This window comes from Pantherophis guttatus, chromosome 3 (assembly GCF_059756535.1).
Source record: "Pantherophis guttatus breed Tessera chromosome 3, ASM5975653v1, whole genome shotgun sequence".
Classification (NCBI taxonomy): Eukaryota; Metazoa; Chordata; class Lepidosauria; order Squamata; family Colubridae; genus Pantherophis; species Pantherophis guttatus.
The window spans coordinates 58,465,899-58,486,421 of NC_142065.1; the positions used below are offsets into that span (position 1 = coordinate 58,465,899).

The following is a 20,523-nucleotide window of genomic DNA, read 5'->3' on the forward strand; positions in this document are numbered from 1 at the left end:
TCCACCTTCAGAATAATTGATGTGGAACCCTGGAGCATCCAGAGAGATGAAGGGGAACCAAGAGAGATGGCTTCCCTCTGCTTTCCACAGTGAAGAACCTCCATTGCATTCTGTTCCTCAGCTTGCAATATGATCAGTCTGAATCAAATCTAAAATTCTGGGGCAGTTCTGTTTTCCCACTGTGGAATATATAAGTGAAAAGAGTAAGAGCTATGTTTCCTGAAAAGAGGAGCAAACATATTGCACTTCTCTACCCTAAACTTTCAGAAGCAGTTTCAAGGTGATGATAATTCAAGATTGTCTTCATTTATGACTACTAAACATGAGGAGAACAATGAATGAAAATCACTGCCCTGCCCTGGGGTCTTCTAGATCATGCAGCAATGAAAATGACCCTGCATCTATTTCACACAGAAGAAAAGAAAAATTGCCCTTGTCTTATTTTTAAACACTAAGTTTATTACACATGCTCTGTTCAGAGTTTCAGATGAGTATACTGTATATGGCTAGGAGTCAGGGTCAGGACAGAGACTGGCAATGGGGACAGCGAATTTCATGCAGTGTAGATTCCTGCTAACTCAAGGACAGATGGATAATCAACTCAGCAATGGAGAAAGGGCTTTAAAAGATTTGTTCTATTTATGCTTCCAGCCATATCTAGAAACTTTGACATTATTTTGTTACTCATGAATGCTAATGAAGTGAGTTAATTCCACATCATTAATTATATACATACTATCATATGTAGCTCTGTACTTTTTAAACATAGTTATATGCAAATCCTGTGAAATGTGCAATGACCTTTAATTTACCTGCAGGCAGCAGCTTTTTACAGTATGCCTTGTGGATTTTACAATTATGGAGCAGATTATTATCAGTGGGGAATGAGGTGCCCAACTATATGGGGTTTATACAATTTATACAATTATCCATGGACATTTCCCTGCTTTGATATTATTGCCTATAACTCTGATACCATAATTCAGATCTGTCATTTGAGTTACAAGGAATCAAGAAAGAAGTAATGAAACACCTTAAGAATACTAATCTGCATGAACATAAGTAAAATCCTACTGTACAGCAGCCTATTCCACTCTAAATTGGGATAGCTGAAGGGAGTGGGGGATAAGATTGACAGCAGGAACAGGGTTGATGGAAGGAAAGTCATATGCACAGATTGCCTGGTAGGCTTTTCAGAAAAAGGAGAGTATAAATCAATATTAAATGTGTTCCTGTCTTAATTTGAGCCAAAACTCAGCTTTGTGTCTGGTTTTTTCTAATCTTCTGAGTTGTTTAAAGTTACATTTTCATGAAAGCTTTACAAAAGTAAGTTTAATCATGCTTATCCCATGTGAAGTTCTATAGTTCCTTATTCTTGGAGTATGATAGCCTCCAATCTATCATTCTAAGCATTTTAATTTATTGACTATGAGGAACATATTTAAAGGAAGTTTGTAACAGATGTTCTGGTCTCTTCAAATTAGTAGAAAATTTACAGCAAACTGCAGTCCAAATCCTATGGCAGGTAAGTACTTATTTAATTTCATTAGAGTAACATCAAGTCTTTTTTTTTTCCTGGCAGGGATATTGCCTCTTTTGGAGCAGTTTATCCCCCTATAACATTATCTATGCATGTGATGCAGCTGTTACTAAAGCTCTACTGCTGGTTTATACATTACCCTCTTCAGCCCACCGAGCAACTCAGCAGCATGTTTAGAAATTCTTTTCTCCATATTTCCTGTTGTTCAATTATCTATTGGTTTTGGGGCAGCTCAGTGCAATTATAATATGTTATTCAAAAGTAATGCCACCTGGTTTGAAGTGATTTGTCCACAGACTGTGGATTGTGGGAAACAATATCAACAGTTCACTTCCCTTAATTGTTCTCTTTCCTTCTTGGAATGCCATCATTATTCAACATCCAGTCCTCCTTAAAAAATGCAAGAGAACAGAGAAGCTTCAATCTGCCTCAAAAGTATGATGTCTTTTGATTTTCAGAACTAAAATAGAGCAATGCTGCTCCATTTAAAAGTATACGGTCACCTAAACTGGACTTGGATTGGTTCTCCTCCTTCTCCCCTTTCTGGCATTGCCATTTTGAGAAGTTGGGGTCTCATTTTTCAGTGTTTCTTTTCCTTTCCACGCCCTTGGCTTCTTATTCTTATTCTGGACTTATTTTATCATAAGTCACAAATAGCTTACAAAGTATTGAGAAGCAAAGCAACACTGATGCTTCTAAGAGCTTTTATGTTTTTAAAGGAGCCATATTCTCTGCAGGTTCAGTTGTTTGCTTGCTTCCCAATGACCATAGTTTAAGATTGCAATTTGAGCCTTTCTTAATTGTTTCAGCATGAGTTTCTGTTTCAATAGGTTATGTTCAAGATATCAACCTCTCTGAGCAAGCATATAGCACTTTCCTTGAACCAAGCAGAATAACTTGCTTAATTTTTGCTACAGCAGTTTGCATAGTGAACTACATAGCCTTTGTAATCTGATTATCAATGATTGTCTACAGTGACTTTAATTGCAGTAGCTATTCTGCAGCAAATGCCTGCAGATGATACTTATATGTCCATCCTTCAAAATATTTGGATTAAAACTCATGTTCTGTGATAGTGATAATCAGTATTTCTTTGCTCTGCAGCAGCTTCCTTTTTGCTCAGCTCTATTCTCTCTTCAAAAAACTCTTCATGATTTTTTTTCTTTACCTTCAACATTCTTTGTTTTTGTGACTTAGTTTGTGTCTGCACGGAAGGTAGACAGAGCAGTCATGACTGTCTCATATACCTTGAAAGTGGCCAATGCTCGCTTTGGGGGCTTCTCTAAGCTGCTCTTCCGCTGGAAAGGGAGCATCTACAAGCTGCTGTACAAGGAGTTTCTGGGCTTCATTGTGCTGTATGCAGGACTGAGTGCCATTTACCGGTAGGTTGGCAATTGTAATGGTTTGTCAGATATTAAAACTTAAGAGGTTTGCAAAACAGATTATTGTATCTTTGCAAGCATCCTTCTGCAAATGAATCCTATTCTAAGCAGAAGTCTGTGTGAACTGTAATTCCCCTTAATTTCATGAGAAATGCAGAACGTAATGTTTTCCCACAGGCAGGGTTGTCTTAACGCATCGGCCTGATGCCCATGAGCCCCACGAGCATAAGGGCCCCATACTATCTGTGTATGTTAACCCTTCAATGCACTTCGTATCATATAAATACAGCAACTGTATGGCTTCCTGAGTATTATTGTTTTTTTTCAACACCAATTTTGTTGGAAGTGCCAATAAAATAAATATATGTTTAATTTTATCGACCATTTACATTTTTATTCCTGTGAATAGTTGTCATAGGGGCCCCAGTGCCCTGCTTTGTCCAGGACCCATAATGCTTTTAAGACGGCCCTGCCCACAGGTTTGGTGAAATAACTTTCTGACCCTGAAAGCTATGAAGCACAGTTTGAAAACAGGTGGACAATGTTCATGAGAAGTGAAAATGCAATAGGGAAATCAGTACAAATTTCCCATAGCCCAAGAATAATTTACGATAGGCTCTTAAAACACAGAACTATAGCCCGACTTTTCCTCCATCCCTTTCATACACACATAAAATTTATTTGTTTGTTTAGAGCAGTGTTTTTCAATCTCAACAAATTTAAGATATCTGGACTTCACCTTCCAGAATTAAAACCACATGCTCAAAAAACAATATAAGATCAGTATGAAGTTATACCATAATAACAATCCAGTTTCCTATTCATCATTTCATTCCAATAAATGGCAAGACCCCAATTTTGTTGTTTCCTCACCCAGCCATTCAAAGGCTGATGCTCATGAAAACAAGTGAAAGAGAATTCATTTTCCATTCCATATGGGAAACCTCACATTATAAGACTTATTCCTCAAAACTCCACATCAGGCTGTTTGTCCCAATGGGAGAACTACAGTATGCATTCCTGTGATTGGTAAGATATGATGAATGGGGGCTTTTTCAGAAAGACAAAAACTGCACCCCTCTTGAGATCACTTTATATAATCAAGGTGTGACATCTGTCTAGAAGGTATATTCAAAAGGGCAAAATGGAGCATCTAAAACAGATAAGCATTCAGTTAAGGAAATATTTTTTTTCACCACTGTCTTATTTTATATTATTTTTAAATTTGTGTACCGCCCTTCTCCCTGAGGACTCAGGGCGATGAACAGCCAAGTAAAAGCATAAACTACAAACATTAAAATACAATTAAAAAGATATATATAAATTTGGCCCCATGATTAAAAACAACAACAAACAATTAAAAACATTTTAAAAAGTGTTAGGCCAGCCTGGCTTGCTGGAAAAAGAAGGTTTTAAGGGCACGGCGGAAGGCACCGAGGTCTTGGATTCTCCTTATCTCTGGGGGCAGCTGATTCCAGAGGGTAGGTGCCCCCACAGAGAAGGCCCTTCCCCTGGGGGTCACCAGCCTACATTGTTTGGCTGATGGCACCCTGAGGAGGCCCTCTCTGTGGGAGCGCACAGGTCGATGGGAGGCCGTCAGTAGCAGCAGGCAGTCTCGAAGATTACTAGGTCCTATGCCATGGAAGTCTTGCCTTAATGCTGCACAGAAAGCTGTGTGACAGAGACCTTTGTGGACAGAAGAGTGGGGAACTGACAAGTGACACTGGACTCTCCAATGATATAGAAAATTGCTGTAGTTTATTTTCCCCAGGCACTTAAGCATTCATGGTCAGGGGTTGTCACCATAAACAGATTCTTCAAGGCTCAAACAAAGAACTCAAATTGATTTCTCAAAATAAAATATCAAACCAAAGAAATAAATGGGTGTGGAGTCCTTGATCTCTCTGAGGTTGATTGTTTGCTTGCATATGTTTTATTACCCATCTAGATCTAGGTAACAATTATCAGTTTAGTGTGTGTGGAGTTTGCTCCTGTTTATATAATAGAGTAGCTTGCCCTACCTGGATTCTCCTTGGTAGTTTTCTCCTTGATAGTTTCTTGATTAGGGCACTGTTTTCGGCTTTATTGTTTGTCTGGTGTTATTCCCTGCTTACCTGGGTGTTAGCTGCTGGAGGAGAGATGATCTAGTCTAAATGGCTGTGGCAGTAGCAATTTGAGGCTTATTCTCCTCCTTTTACATCAACAGTTGCAATGTGCCATACGATAACAGTAGAACTATTTCCCAGAGATGCATATATTGCATGTTTAATTTAACTAGCAACTGAAGGGACTTCATCACCATAATATGCAAATGCAAATTTAAAGTATATGTTAAATAAAATTCTAGTTGAGTCCATGGAACACCATTTTCCATTCAATGGTTAGTTGCTGTACACTCTCTTAATATTTTACTATAGTTTATCTGCAATGAATTATGACTTCTAGTTCAGGTTCTACTCATATCAAAATGATCACATGGATCTTTAATTATTGCTTTGGGAAAGTGGAAACTAATTTTGTTTGTTAGCCACTGCTGGGCAAAACATGAGAAGGCTTCGAGCAGTCTGTTTTAATACACCTTGAAAATCTTGTCTGTTTGGATCCTGAGTATGTGCCATGCTAAGATTTGCAACCTGTAGCAGCAGAGTGTTGGGAATATCAATGCTCAGCTTAAACAGTGTTCAACAAACAAATGATACATTTAACACAGTTTACAGAAACTTACGTATTTTATATCCCAACAATAGAATATACATAGAATAATGTGGTTTGTGGAATAAAATGAACCTGGCAATCATATGATGCTAAGTCATAAACTACAGTTCACAGTGGAGCTACGACTCCATAGATTATCACCCAAGTAGACTAAGAGAGAACTTGCTTTGGCAGGGATAGGCAAAAGAACCTCAACTCTTGTTAGTTTAAAGAAGAATATTTAGTATGATACAGTCTTAGCTTGGAATTCTTTTATCTTTTCCTCTCTCCCCCCAGGTACCTTCTTAATGAAGATCAGAAACGGCTCTTTGAAAATGTGGCTAAATATTGCAATCACTCCACTGACCTCATCCCTCTGTCTTTTGTCCTAGGTAAGATTTATTTACATATTCTTGATGCGCACCTTGCTGTGGTTTCTGTTTATCTGCTTTTATTGGTCAGCTGAAATGGCAGAGATGTGATGGAAAGTAACTGGGTAATTTAGAATCCTATATTACTTCCTAAAGGTCAAAGGGAGAGTGCATGCTTTGCTTTTAAAAGAGGCCACAGCCAATTCTGTCTTCTTTAGCTAAGTAGGTCCAGTAACAAGACAGACAGAGAAGCCCTGTGGCCAGATCTAAGTGAGAGTTCTGAACTAGGCAGAGAAATAGTCCAATGTCCAATAGACCTGTAAGGTACTATATACTTTCCTACCTATATATGTTCCTATGTGAAATTGTGGGCTTAAAATGTCTGTTGATTTTAGTAATAATAATAATTTGTTGAATTTATATGACTCTGGGCAGTTTATTTATCTTAGGTATGATTATTAACCTGAAATCTGAGAATTTATCTTGAATGTAATCTAAATGAATTTAGAATTTAATCATCACAAGAGAGCCATTTAGTGTAATGGTTAAGGCATCGAGCTAGAAACTGGGAGAGCATCACCGTAGGTCCAGAGCCATTCCCCTCCTCTCCCCCCTCTCTGACTGAGATTACAAAATCCAGAATTCCTTTGCAATCTGGAAATCACTAGATTAGAGAAATCTGGATTAGAGTACTAGAACTTTGAAATTTCCCCATATATTATTTACTCAGTCTGTCTTTTCATAATCAGAAAAATGCCCAGAATTCCTTGTTTCATTTTCATGCTGTCCTTCAAGAGCTAAATGCAAAACTTTGAACTCCTTGCTTCCCAACCGTTTCTTTCTGGCCCTCTAAGTGACATTCCTCTTCCATAGATGGGAAGAAATTCTGCAGTTCTGGATAACTGCCTACTTTCTGATGTAACTCTCAAGCATTTCCTTTCCTCTGAACCTAGGAAGGAATACTTCCAGGATAATCCTTTTCATTGTATGGAGCTTTGTACTTCCCTCCCCTCCCCTCGTCTGCCCCTCTCCTTCCATTCCCAAGGAAACATTTCCTTTGTAAACTCTGGAGTCACAATCCACTGAGGTGTGTCCTTTTTAAACTCCAGGGTTGGGATAAGGGCTGATTAAAGAGAAGGAGATGGGGAAGTAGAACATAGCCACAAGGTAAATGTCAAGGCCTGGGTGTGGAAAAAGGGAAGTGAAGGAGGAGAAATCAAGTAACTAAAATGAAAAGGGAAGTGGCAGTCTGGTATAAGAGAATTAATGCCTACATTATGCAGAATGAACATAGCCAACGTTTGAGGGCAAACTGATAGTATGATGGATCCAGTTTTCCTTCAGTAAAGAACATTCCTTTGCAAGTTTTGCTCTAAAAAGGACACGAAGGGTAACTTTTCAGAAATTATTTGGTATGGTCAGTAAAATCAAGATGGTACCCATGATTGTGTGATCAAAGCTCCTGCCTGTGATGCATCTTAAAAATAGAGCTTCAGTGGTCACCTTCTTATGGGCCACAACTGCATCTTGTGGGTACCTTGGGTATTAGTTTATTATTGCTGAAAAGAATGAGGTTGTATGAACAATAAGTCTCCCTGCAGGGCCATTTTTCTTTCTTTTAAGGTTTGAAGAATCTATGTCATGCTCCAGAACACAGGAAACATATCATGCTTCTCTGTTTATTCTGGTTGTGATTGTTACTGTCCTGACTCAGTACAACTGGCTGGATTTCTTGTATTTTTTTTTTGAAACTGGTCTGGAAAGCATTTACTTTAGTAAAGTGAGATTTTGATGGCTATGGCTTTTCACACAGTTGAAGTTTTCAGACCCTTCTAAGCATGTTGATATTGAGCCCTAGTGGTGCAGTGGTTAGAATGCAGTATTACAGGCTAACTCTGCCCACAGTCTGGAGTTTGATCCTGACAGGCTCAAGATTGACTCAGCCTTCCATCCTTCTGAGGTTGGTAAAATGAGGACCCAGATTTTTAGGGGCAATATGCTGACATTGTAAACCACTCAGAGAATGCTGTAAAGCACTATGAAGCGGTATAGAAGTCTAAGTACTATTGCTAGTGTTATTGCTATATCTAAGCTGGGAAACAGAACTATTCTTTAAGTGCAGCAACTCTGAAGATCTTTGGCGATTGGTCTCTGACCTTTCATTGTATTGGTGCTATCTTTATCAGGGCTACAAACACCCAGATGACCCCAGATAGCAGCAAATGTAGAGAGAAACTCATTGAATCCATGTTGTGATGATTTGAGTTTTGCAGCCCAGATCTGGAGGCCTAAATTTCATGCTTGTATTGTATATTTAATTTATCAACTAAATATATCCATCTACATATTGCGTAATATATATTTCGTATAATATTTATTTGATATTTTGCTACCACACAGTAATCAACAATCTAACAGTGCCGTACATCTTCAGCTTTATTTTTGTAACTGATTTATTAATGAGCCTTCATCCCCTTTTTGGCATCATATAAAACCAGAAGAGCAAGAAATTTCTAGAAAGGTAGGTTGTCTCAAATCAGATGTAAAGCAATAGTTTAAAACAGCAGTGATTTCAATAGCCTTTGGATTTGAAATATGTGAAACTCTAACAGCCACTCACTAAAATTGGTTACTTCCCTCATCTTTGTACAAGGAACAGGTCGCAGCCCTTATTCTTTTAGGACCACTGAACTTCTCTTTTGGCAGGTTTTTACGTCACACTGATTGTGAACCGTTGGTGGGCCCAATACACCAGCATTCCCCTGCCAGATCAGTTGATGTGCGTCATTTCCAGCAACGTTCATGGGAAAGATGAGAAGGGTCGGATTTTGCGGCGCACACTCATTCGTTATGCCAACCTGTCTTCTGTCCTGATCCTGCGTTCAGTCAGCACTAGAGTGCTTAAGAGATTCCCCACTATGGACCATATCGTAGAAGCTGGTGAGCCTGACTGGGAAGGAAAAATATAAGGCTGAGGGAGTGAAAGTGGATGCAGAGAAGCTTCTCACTTTGGGCTATTGCCCGGGGTGGGGGTGGGGGAGAAAAACAGGAATCCAGAGGGAAAACCAGTATTGATTATTTTGCAGGGCTCTCAGCCCTTGCATTGGCTCATCTACTCACTGGCAGTCTTCTTCACTATGGTGCCCTCAAGAATATTAGGACTACAACTGGCGTTTAGAGGGCACAAGATTAGGGACAACTTTTATTAATGTTTTTTTTTTTAACTGCATCTCTATAAAACTATTTGGATGTAATGTTTTCTTCAGGAACATCACTAAAACTGCTTTTGCTAATAGCTAATTCGGAAACTCAGAATAATCCCTGCATAGGCTGCCTATAATGCATCATGTTGTAAGCCAATTTCCCCAATTTGTTGGTTTACAATTTTAGTGGACTTTTTAACAAGTCAGATGTCAGCACTTCAAGCTGCATTTACTCTAGTGCTGACATAAGGAGAAGCGGAGGCGTCTGGAAAGGGACGTTTAACTTTTCACCTACTTATTTTCCCTGGAGATAATATCCCCTAGGAGATGGGATGGGAGGGGGGAAATTCCTTTGAGCTGGAGCAGTAGATTAGGGGTAAAGTGACTTGGAAGATGGCCAATGAGTGCAGAGGAGTGGGGAAAGGGAGGGTTTTGGGTCAGGAAGTCAGTGTTGGCTGCGATGGAGTCGGAGTTAGAATGTCGTGCTTAATAAATGGGAGTTTTTCATCAAAGACTTTGTTTGAAATGCAATTTATTTGAGACGACCTCGAAACCTGACATCAGAATCCCCCAGGTAGATTTGGAAAGGACACTGTACTTTAAATCTTTCAAGCGAGTGGTTTTTGAGAAACGAGCAACAAAGCAAGGAACTGAGAAGGGGCCTTGCACTTTTTCAGTTTAAATTTCCTCAGTCCATAATATCGTCCGTCAAATGTCTGTTCTTTTAAAAAGATTTTTATAATCCCACCTTTATTATGTTTATAAATTCAGGGCAGTGAACATACCTAATATTCCTTCGTCCTAATATAGTACAAAGTATTACTGTAGTAATGTGACTGAGTCTATATTTTGAACCAGCTTCCAAGCCAATTTCTCCAACTTTCCCATATCCCCCCTTACAGGTTTTATGACACAGGATGAACGTAAGAAATACGAAAGTCTCCATTCAGACTTCAACAAGTATTGGATCCCTTGTGTATGGTTCACCAATCTAGCTGCTCAGGCACGACGAGAAGGGAGGGTCCGCGATGATGTGGCACTCAGATTGCTCATGGATGTAAGTTCAAGGAATAATGGAGGAGGTTATAAGTACCCAAGTTTAAATTATTCCAATTCTTGTTTTGCATTTGTCAGGGCTATTCTTGGCATTCTTGAGATATTCTTGCCTTCTTGAGGTCCAATATCAGGCAAAAAACTCCTATTAATCTATATTAATCTAAAGAATATTATAATTTATATAAATGTGACTTCAGTTTGTTGCCTCCTACATTATGATTTTAATTTCACATATCCCATCTATGCTGCAAAATAACCCCGATTCCATGAATTGGCTGAACACACTTATCCACCTTCTTATCTATAAGCCTAATGGAAAGTTACACTTCAATTTAAAGGCAGCTTCAAATTGGACTTAGTTAAAAGCTGGATATTGCTGTACCTCGCAAACTGTTTAACAAAGCTGCAAATTCTGAAGCTTCTGGGTTTTTTCCATGCAGGAGCTGAACCTCTACCGTGCCAAATGCAGCATGCTTTTTCACTTTGACTGGATCAGTATCCCCCTAGTGTACACACAGGTCAGTGCAACAGAAAACATATAAACATAACATAGCTCATGTGTGCTGCTACAGCTACTACTAAAGCAAATTAAAACTAATAAAAAATAAAGAGCCACAGTGAAATATTTGGAATGTTTCACCGTTTTATAAGTGGGCAGTGGACGTGCATGAAATAAAGGTTTTAAGAAACTCATGTAAATGGGAAAATGGATTGGTTTAAAAAATTGCTGAGCCCAATGATGATGTCTAATACCAGACATGAATGCCATCTTCTCCACAGGTGGTCACTATAGCAGTCTATTCTTTCTTTGCATTTTGTGTGGTTGGTCGCCAGTTCCTGGATCCAGCTCATGGTGGAGAACTAGACATGTATGTTCCCTTGCCCACACTCCTACAGTTCTTCTTTTATGCTGGGTGGCTGAAGGTGAGGATGTTGGCTTCTACCAAATAGCTTGACGTTTTTTTCATATTACAGTAATAATTTAATAATAATAAATGGCTCAAAGTACACCTGCCATAGGACCTATCCTACAGTCAGTCCGGTACAGTTCTTAAATAGATTGCACAAACTTTCACTTTTGAACTTTTGGTTGGTTTCGTGCCAGTTTGTTCCACAAACTGTGGAATAAATTTGTATGAAACAAACCAGAAGCTAAAAAACAGTCAGGATATTGAATGAAATATTAGACAACCTATCTTGCATTTTCCCCCAGTGAAAGTTTGCTGAATCTATCAACTATCCTTTCCTCTTCAGGCAACAAGATGTAGCTGGTGAAACTCAGCTTTTTAATGTTTTTAAGTTGCATTACAATCTATATACAATGTTCATTTATTTCTGTTTAACAGAATGCCTTTGGACTATTAAGGTACAGTAATGTTCTTGCTACACAGCTAACCTTTATGCATACGTAGCTGCAGATTAATCTGGTTCATTTTAAGCAGATTCACAGCTATCTTCAAAATACTGAATAAATGTTCCCTCCCATATAGGTGGCGGAACAAATAATTAATCCCTTTGGAGAGGATGATGATGATTTTGAAACTAATAAATTGATAGACAGAAACTTTCAGGTGAGTCTTACATAAGTGCTTAAAATAGGAAATATGCTACTTAGACACAAATTATACCTGGTCTAGAAACTGGTGCATCAGGATATTAACTATTGCTAGTGATTTAAAATATCCTTATGGCAGCTACAAGAGCATGAAATTAATCTGGGAAACCTGGGTAATCTCAGCCTTTCTCCACCTGATGCTGTCAGAGTCAGACGTATTTAATTTCAGACTGTATGGCAAAATGGCACTGAAAGCCTATCATAAGAATAATTTCTAATTGTCCCAATATCTGCTTATTTTTTTCTAACTCTGAAAGCAGACATTAAAAGGAACAATTATGCAAACCAAAGATTTGAATCTAACTTTGAAGCACTGTAACCAATAGATATGTAGTTTCACCAGCTACTCTTAAAAAACAGAACAATTCTCTCTTTTGGCTAGGTATCGTTGCTTTCAGTGGATGACATGTACCAGAACTTGCCTCCAACTGTGAAGGACAAATATTGGAATGAATCTACAGCTCAACTACCCTACACAACGGCCACACTGGCAGAGACCTTGAAACCTTCCTTCATGGGCTCCACCTTTGATATGCGGTAACTTTAATTGCCAAATGTGTTTGTCATCAGACAACTACCTAGCTCTGCTTTTGTGAACTTCCTTGTCCAAATCAATAAGATAATGTGATAAGATATAATCTATCATGTAACATATGAATATTCATGCTGTCATGAAAAGTTTGGAGCACGGCTCTCTGCAAGATAATTTATTCTTTCCAATTCCTATCTTGAAAAATTTCTAATTTTCTAAACTGCACATTGGCAGTTCGGGGGCAAGCAAGTTTCTACTTGAAATAAATTTTAAGGAAATTGAAGAGGAATAAATAGCATGATTGGCATTCATGAAAGCATCAACAAGCACAGTAGTAAGACAATTTATTGATACTAGATGGAAACCAAACTGATGCAACAAAGCTCCTCCTAGATATTCAGATGTAATCTGGTAACTTTTTCCAACTAATAAATGTTAAGTCATAAGCTTCCATGACCAGCAGCTTGCTTTAACCGATGCACCAGACTGAATTTTAACCAGACTAGCAAAATCTCCTACAATCCCATATATCCACTATCTTCCTTCCAAGGTATCATTAAATTCTCGCTTTCATAAACTATAACCACCATATGCATGAGGTTTGGGATGATGGGAATTATAACCCAAGAGAAGCTTGTTTATCACTCATGGAAGATAGTTTGCTTAGGGATCAGGAACTTGTTTAAAGTCATCTATGAAGGGAAAAAAAGCAGTCCATCATACTATATGATACAAGCTTATTTAACTTAGCCATTATACAATAAAATATAGGTAGTCGACTTACAACAGTTCATTTAGTTCAAAATTACAATGGCACTAAAAAAATGACTTATGACCGTTTTTCACACTTATGACCTTTGTAGCATCACTATGATCATGTTATCAAAATTCATGTTTGGCAACCAAGTCATACTTGACTGTTGCTGTGCTTCAAGATCATGTGATCACCTTTTGACAAGCAAAATTGAGGAAGAAGCGGGATTCACTCTACAACCATGTTACTAATTTATCAACTGCGATGATTCACTTAACGATTGTGGCAAGAAAGGTTGTAAAATGGGGCAAAACTCATGTAGCAACACCTGTTCCTGCAAATAAAAACAAATTCTATATTAAAGCAAATTCTACATTTACAAGAAGGGCACTAAGAGCACACCAAATGTGAAATTTCAGACACCTCCCACAGGTGGCAATGTATAGCACAGGTCTTCTGTTGTACTCAACAACCAATACACCCCAAGAAGCAGTTGACTGGAATACTCTACTGGAGAATGCCACAGCATAGGTGGGCCACTATAGATCTATCCTTCCTTAGTTCTCAAAGCACCTTTAGTGTGCTAAAGGAGTTACTAGCTAGAGTCAGACCATCAATTTATTTCTCTCACTTGGCTTAGTCAGTGTACTTAATTCAGTTAATTTATACTTAGATCAGTAAAATATGGTAAGTAAATTTATTGCTTTGCACGTTATAAATACCAAGTCACTATCCCTGCAACTGGGTCAGTTGGAATGGAATCATGAATTATCCCGATTTTTCATTTCACTCAGTTGTGCATGTACTGAATTGTCTTTCCCCCTTTGTGTAGGATGAGCGATGATCCAGAGCAGAATCAGCAGGTCGATGCATCACCCAGCATGAACCGCATACAGACACCTTTGCTCAACCGCTTTTATGCTGCTGCTGCCTCTCCAGCAATTAGCCTCAAAAATTTTGGGAAGGGCAACCGGATTTCCCACCCTCAGTTACTGCGCTTGAGATCTGAGGGTATCTTTTCTTCTGCCAGTCCCAACTTCAATCGCAGAGAAGATCCAGAGGCGGTTGGCCGTATTGACGAAGAAGAGACAGAGGACGAGGAAACTGGAATTAGTGAAACCAGTGCTTCTCACAATGCAGAAATAGAGAGAAAAGATATACCTATTATTGTGGTAGGATCCCTAGATGACAGCATCAGCAGTACTGAACCAACATCTAGCTAAGATCAACAGATAACTCAAGATTTCTGGCTGCAATTATTTAATCAACTTTGGCAGGGTTGTCAAACTCAAGGCCCATGGGCCGGATCCAGCCCGCGAGGTGCTTAGATCTGGCCCGCAGAGCTGCCCTGGAAACAGCAGACCGGCCCACGGTGCCTCTGCCAGCAGAAAGGGAGCGTGGGAGAGCCACACATGGCCCTCCCAAGCTCCGTTTTCACTGGCAAAGGGTTGCAGGAGGCCATCGCAGCAGAAAACGGAGCTCGGGAGCCCATTTTCATCACAAGAGCGCTTGGGCCACGACAGGCGTCCCCGACATGAGTGACATCAAGCTGGCCACACCCACCCCAGCCCCCCAAGGTCAAACACAACCCTGATGCAGCCCTCAATGAAATTGAGTTTGACACTCCTGAACTGGAGATATTTTCAAGTTGTATTTTTATAAACCAGAGTTCCTGACCATTTTCATCAGCACACAAAAAAGCAAGTATGGTTGCTGTGAGATAAATTTCTGAACTCCTAGTAAAGTAAAAACAAAAAACATTTACTGGTACATAAAACTGGGCTCCTATGTTCTCCTTCCAATCATCCCCAGCAGTCCACAATCCACAAGTTGCCTCTTTTATGGTAAACACATTGCCATTTATTTGGTCATGGATCCTTTTTCACAAAAGTAACCTAGCATGTTGAATTCTTTGTGCCTTCTGTACTTAGCTGTCTGGGTTTTTTTGTGCCAGATATATTTACAGATATGTATTTTCTTTAATAATCTAACCAAATTTTGTTTACCTTATGATTAATAAATAATCTTTTAAAAGTGTGTGTTCTGCAACTTTTTATTATATAGGTATCTGAATAATAGTAAAATCCAGATGAGCCAAATATTCAACTAGGAAGATACTTTGTGTTAGTAATTCTTAATTTATTTCATTGGAATCCATGCAATTTCAAAATTAAACAGCATAATCTTGTTTATTCAGACGTAAATCACACTCTTAAGTGAAACTGGCTCCTCAATAACATTTTTAAATTGTGACTTGAGAAAAATATGGGCACTGAAAATTATTAATCTGCATACTAAATATAAAAGCGCTCTCAATGAAGGAGCAACATTTAGATTTGCTTAATATTATATTTCAGTTGTTCAATTTAGCTTACGCATTTGTCCAGCTTTCCATCAATGTATACTTCAGCAATTGTATAGTTATATAATTTCACATAAGGTGCAAGCATTTCTGAAAATCTACCTCATCGTGCCTCCATTTTCAACTGGGGAATGGCAGCAACAACAGGTCCTCTCCCAAATAAAAATGCAACAAGTTTAGAAAACTAAGTAACTTTTGAAAAAATCAGTGAGAAATCTCAAATTGTTTTTCTTGGGGCTGCAGTTAAGTCATAGCTTGGCCTACAAGGAAACACATTTGGCGCCAGATTGAAGTAAACTGAGACTTTCTTCCAATCTACAGCCCACATCTGTATAAATTCCACTCTAGCACTGACCACTGATATATTACTTTGTCCCAATAACCACATTAATCATTTATAACAAGACTCGAGATATTTATTAAGCCTGTGGGATACAATAAATGTATTCATTTGCCTTTTCTGGCCTTGATCTTCCTCAGATAGAATTCTAGCTCCTTGCCTTCCAGAATGTAGCCGTCTGCTCGGCCACATTGTCCAGGTCTGGAGGCAATGCAAGCTGAAAAAGGAAAGGACAAAATTAAAGGAAATGTGTCAGTTAAGACTAGTGAACACGCTTCTTTAAATGCAAAATCTTTCTTGCTTTAACTCCATAGACAACTATGAGCATCTTCTCACAACGTGTAGGCCTTTAAAAATTTAATGGTCTTCCTACAGATGAAGTTACCTTCAGAACTTGATATGTCACCACTCACATTCAGCAGCAGAACTGGACAAAGTTTTCATCACAAGGTCAACTTCAAATCTCTGGTCAAACATGGTAATCACCCGACATTTGAATTTCTGGTTCTAACTTATATAAAGTAGCAAGAACTAGGCAAAGGCTCTAACAATTGTCAAGCTAAATAGTATACCAAGAGTTGAAACAAGTAAATACTACCCTAGAATAACGAAGCTGCAAATTTGTCAACTCTGACTGCCACCATCACATAATTTATCAGAATAGTACATCTGTTTAAGTCTTCTGCTGTGTCAAGCAAGCTCAGTTTTCTGTCTTTTACATCTTACCAAGTAGCTTTCCTTGTTGGAACTGCTCCTCCAGGAGGCTACTGATCTTGGCATTCTTTTTCCGCTCATCATATTTCTTTTGAATTTTCTTTGAACGTTTTTTGTTTAAAATTTCTTCCTCCTCTGGGGTCTGGAACAAAAGCAGAAGTATAAGTGGTTGTTATTTCCCATAACTTCACAAACACCTGAAACACATTTTGGGGTTGTAAAATTAAAGGCTAGCATTGTGTGAAATGGTGTAAACTGTTTTGCACATAAAAACAACTTGTCTATGCCTAGACCAAAACATGTTATGTGCGTAAGTGGAAGGGAAAAGAAACCACTGGGTGGGAGAGGCCATCTTATCAGGTTGGACATACTGCGAAGTCAGATTAACTTTGGTCATTGCCAATTTCCACAGCTTGAACAGCAGTTTATTCAACCAGCCTATCACCCCCGTTTTCCAAGCACCATTTCCCCCCTCTACTTCCCTATAGCCACCAATGCCCAATTCCTTGTAGTCAGGAAAGAACTGGAAATACAAGAGTGCCAATTAGATGTGCAATGTCTAAATAAACATAGTGGCAGTCAAGGGAAGGCACTAGGAATATACAAATAATAAATGTACATACATAGGCCAACTTAGAGGAAGAGCTATAGATGTGAGGTACATAGGTCTTGTCCTACTCATCCCGTCAAACTTCTCCAGATTTTGTTTCAGCCAATACCCAGGGCAATCAAAATGCTTTGGGTATTGTGCATTCTCCTAATACAATCTTACACAGCATGACCGGTGTGCTGAACTCTTTATTACTCTAAAACAATTACCAAATAAATAAATTGAGATCCGAGCACCGATGGGATAACAGACTATAAGCATTTTTCAGCTTGGAATCCACAAACAGTAATTGATAGAATCCTTTTTATTCAAAACATTTGTCTTCATACTTCAGCACTAAGATGCTCTATATAGGAAAGGGACCCTAGCACAGCTTGGTCTCATGTCTCCTTCAGATCAGTAGATATCCATCACTGTCTTTCAGCAGCAGAACTGGTTAATGGTATCATCATCAGAAGACAAATATATTTTTAAACCTCTGAGTAGAGTAACACGTCACCTACCAGCTTGGCACCCTTTTTGCGCCCAAGGGGCAAGGCATAGTGGGCTTCATACCAGTGTCGGTATGGTGTGCTGTCAATGAGGACAATGCAGTTTTTGACCAGGGTCTTTGTGCGCACCAACTCATTATTGGATGCATTGTAGACTACATCAATTATTCTGGTTTTGCGGGTACAGCCTGCAAGAAAAGGAATTTATCTTTATATATTAAAAAAAATTATTAAAAAACCCTGAATGCTGTAAGAATCTTGGGAGTACATAAAATAGGCCTTCACACACTGCAGGATCTGTATAAATTCTTATTTTATAATGGAGCAGCAAATTCTGACTGCCTCCATTTCTAAAATCATCTCATTTAAAAGAATAAAGAACAGAATTTAAAAAAGAAAATTTACAAACTATGAATTCCACAAACTAGGATGACTGGAGAATATGAATGTATTTGCAACGTAAGCTTGCCCCCTTTACACATATGTGCAACAACACTGATGATGATGCAAAAAGGGCCAGCTTGTGTCACAACAGTGATTCCCCGTGAATATTTCTGCAAAGTATCATAATCAGCCCTCTAATTAAAAAATACAAAAATAGACTTGTTAATCTTATGTTATCTTCAGCAGCTCCAATAAAGTCCTCATAACCAAGCTCAGTAACAAATATGAAACAAAGTAAATACAGAATCTGCAGTGATTAACCTCACTGACCAAACAAACACCAGGATTATAAACTGACCAGTTAGGTACACCTGAATAGGAACAAAGCTACTCGTTTAAGCAAACCTGCAACCCCTTCTTCCCCCAAATACTAGTGGGTTAGCAAACTAAACATGCAAGCAAAGGTTACAATTTATTGCACGGCTGTTTTTTTTAATAGTGCCATCTACAACATTCTTGTCTCTTCATCACTGAATAAGTCTTTAAATCCATGCTGACCGCTTGTTTAAAATTAGCTAATATTTTTCATTATTTCTATCTCAACCCTTCAGTTTTTACCAGACTTGAACCATACCTTTCAAGCTTAAACAATTTGTCTCCCCTTTAACATCCCTATAGCAACAATGCATACATACTCAGGGTAACTATGACACTCTTATCACTGAGAGCTAGGAATTCACCAAAGCTCTCTTAAGGTCAAAGTTATCATCACAGTTTTCCTATTTGTGCTTCTATGGTAGCTCACTAACACCTGCCCCCCCACCCCCTACAGAACATCTACTTTACACTTACATTCAGATCCCCAAGAGAAGTTTCCAACATCCAAACGCAGAGCACGGTATTTTTTATTGCCGCCACGAACTCTTACCGTGTGAATTCTTCTGGGGCCAATCTGCAACAAAGTACCACAAGTTTGTTCAAACACAGCAATTCATGGAACTAAAATCTTGCCTCAAATGTCCATCCTACATGGCAACATGGTCAGTGTAACTATGACGACCCCTAGCATTGGTGACTGTGATGAAGACCAGAACAGTCTACACACTCACCTAAGGTGTACTTCTCATCACTCCAGTTGCCTCCACATCAGAGGAACAGAATCTCCAAGCTAAAGCACTATGCAATTATCTCAACATGACCAAAGTTAATTTAAGTTTACTTCAAATCTTTTAAGGATTACAATAATTTCAAATTAATTAGTGATATGGTGCCCCGATTAAGCATTCCACCACGCATAAGCAACACTCGGGTATACCTAAAGTAGCTCGTATCTGTTTCACACATAAACAAACATCAATCATTGTTGACTACATATAAAAATGGTATTGCAATTAAATTCAGGGGCACATTAATAACAGTTCTTAAAAACACGTGTGCATAACCCATACTATTGTTATATCAGAGATAAAGTTTTGTTACAGACATATCATATAAAACTTCATTTATCCTTTACCTGGACATTTTGGAATTAACAAATTTCTCGTTATCTGCTATTAATACACTATTCTGGATTAGTCCAGAATGAAGCACACTTGAAGTTTCCATGTGTTCTTTCTGCCTGGAAAGAGGGTTTCCCAATTGGCCTGTATAGCAAGCCACATTTTCCAGGAAATTTACTAATACTTTATTCCCACCAACAGCAGCCTGAACTCTTCCCAAACATTTCCCCGCTAAACAATTCAGCGCACATACTTTGGTATTGGCAGGAGGTCGCCCCAACTCATACTTTCTTTTCTTGTGGTAGGGCTTCCGCTTTCCCCCGGTCTTGCGGCGTTTGTGCCAATTATCCCTGGAGATACCTGCGTAAAAGAGAAAAATCAAGCGAAATAGAATGCATTAAGTGTGGTCATTAAAGTTGCCCCTCCAGAGCTTTTGCAGGAGTTCCTTCTGCCCAGGGTTACTCAGTTCTCCAAGGTAAGTCTCCGCATGGCAAACTCGGCCTTAATGCAGCAGTGGAAAAAGTTTCATCATTGCAACGTCGGGCAAAGGGGCAAAAAAGGGGCTTTAAGGCGAGAAAACGCTTTCGCTCCATAAAGGTCCCTTCTCTCCTTAAGAAGAGGTGGCTATACTGCGGCAGCACACAGCAAAGGCCGAAGAGGCGTCCGGATCCAAAGCAGGCCGAATGGCAATTGCTACACAAAACTAACCAGAATATCACGCGCATTTAACGGGATAAACATCCTTCTCCCCGTTACCCGACCGGGAGCTTCGCGGGGATGTCTAGCGGGGCGGATGGCGGCGGATGAAACCACGACGTCCCTCTCCCTCTAGCAACTCACCCATCCTGCTCCGAGGCGCCGATTGCAAAAAGAAAGACGCAAAGCATTTCGGGACGGTTTGTTCCACGGGAAATCTCGCGGCAAAAGACTCTCGTCTCAGGCGACGCGCATCGTCGCGTCATCAAAGTGGGACGTT

General features: G+C 39.1%; 2 protein-coding genes and 3 non-coding genes across 5 annotated transcripts; 1 reads left to right on the top strand and 4 right to left on the bottom strand.

The window, feature by feature from the left end:
• The first annotated feature begins 2,770 nt into the window (after positions 1 to 2,770).
• BEST4 (bestrophin 4) lies at positions 2,771 to 14,826 on the top strand. Its single transcript, XM_034414975.3, has 9 exons — positions 2,771 to 2,922; positions 5,914 to 6,008; positions 8,694 to 8,927; positions 10,093 to 10,247; positions 10,687 to 10,764; positions 11,027 to 11,170; positions 11,737 to 11,817; positions 12,244 to 12,398; positions 13,980 to 14,826. The coding sequence occupies exons 1-9, from the start codon at positions 2,771 to 2,773 to the stop codon at positions 14,368 to 14,370; spliced, it is 1,485 nt and encodes a 494-aa protein (XP_034270866.2). The 3' UTR covers positions 14,371 to 14,826.
• Positions 14,827 to 15,903: 1,077 nt separating this feature from the next.
• Positions 15,904 to 20,515, bottom strand: RPS8 (ribosomal protein S8). Its single transcript, XM_034414976.3, has 6 exons — positions 20,388 to 20,515; positions 19,801 to 19,907; positions 18,901 to 19,000; positions 17,677 to 17,852; positions 16,576 to 16,705; positions 15,904 to 16,066 (listed from the first exon to the last, which is right to left on the bottom strand). The coding sequence occupies exons 1-6, from the start codon at positions 20,389 to 20,391 to the stop codon at positions 15,957 to 15,959; spliced, it is 627 nt and encodes a 208-aa protein (XP_034270867.1). The 5' UTR covers positions 20,392 to 20,515; the 3' UTR covers positions 15,904 to 15,956.
• On the bottom strand, positions 16,233 to 16,301 carry LOC117664426 (small nucleolar RNA SNORD38). Its single transcript, XR_004591052.1, has one exon. It is a non-coding gene; the product is annotated as a small nucleolar RNA SNORD38 (small nucleolar RNA).
• On the bottom strand, positions 19,084 to 19,185 carry LOC117664418 (small nucleolar RNA SNORD46). Its single transcript, XR_004591046.1, has one exon. It is a non-coding gene; the product is annotated as a small nucleolar RNA SNORD46 (small nucleolar RNA).
• LOC117664425 (small nucleolar RNA SNORD55/SNORD39) lies at positions 20,005 to 20,085 on the bottom strand. The gene has a single exon (XR_004591051.1). It is a non-coding gene; the product is annotated as a small nucleolar RNA SNORD55/SNORD39 (small nucleolar RNA).
• Positions 20,516 to 20,523: the final 8 nt, after the last annotated feature.

Excerpts from the sequence above, each read along its gene's own strand:
- BEST4 (XM_034414975.3), top strand. The coding sequence starts at position 2,771 with ATGACTGTCTCATATACCTTGAAAGTGGCCAATGCTCGCTTTGGGGGC. Across the intron at positions 2,923-5,913 it reads GGACTGAGTGCCATTTACCG|GTACCTTCTTAATGAAGATC; the intron begins GTAGGTTGGCAA and ends CTCTCCCCCCAG. Across the intron at positions 10,765-11,026 it reads TCCCCCTAGTGTACACACAG|GTGGTCACTATAGCAGTCTA; the intron begins GTCAGTGCAACA and ends TCTTCTCCACAG.
- RPS8 (XM_034414976.3), bottom strand. Across the intron at positions 17,853-18,900 it reads CTTCTCTTGGGGATCTGAAT|GCTGTACCCGCAAAACCAGA; the intron begins GTAAGTGTAAAG and ends CTTTTCTTGCAG. Across the intron at positions 16,067-16,575 it reads CCAACAAGGAAAGCTACTTG|CTTGCATTGCCTCCAGACCT; the intron begins GTAAGATGTAAA and ends TTCCTTTTTCAG.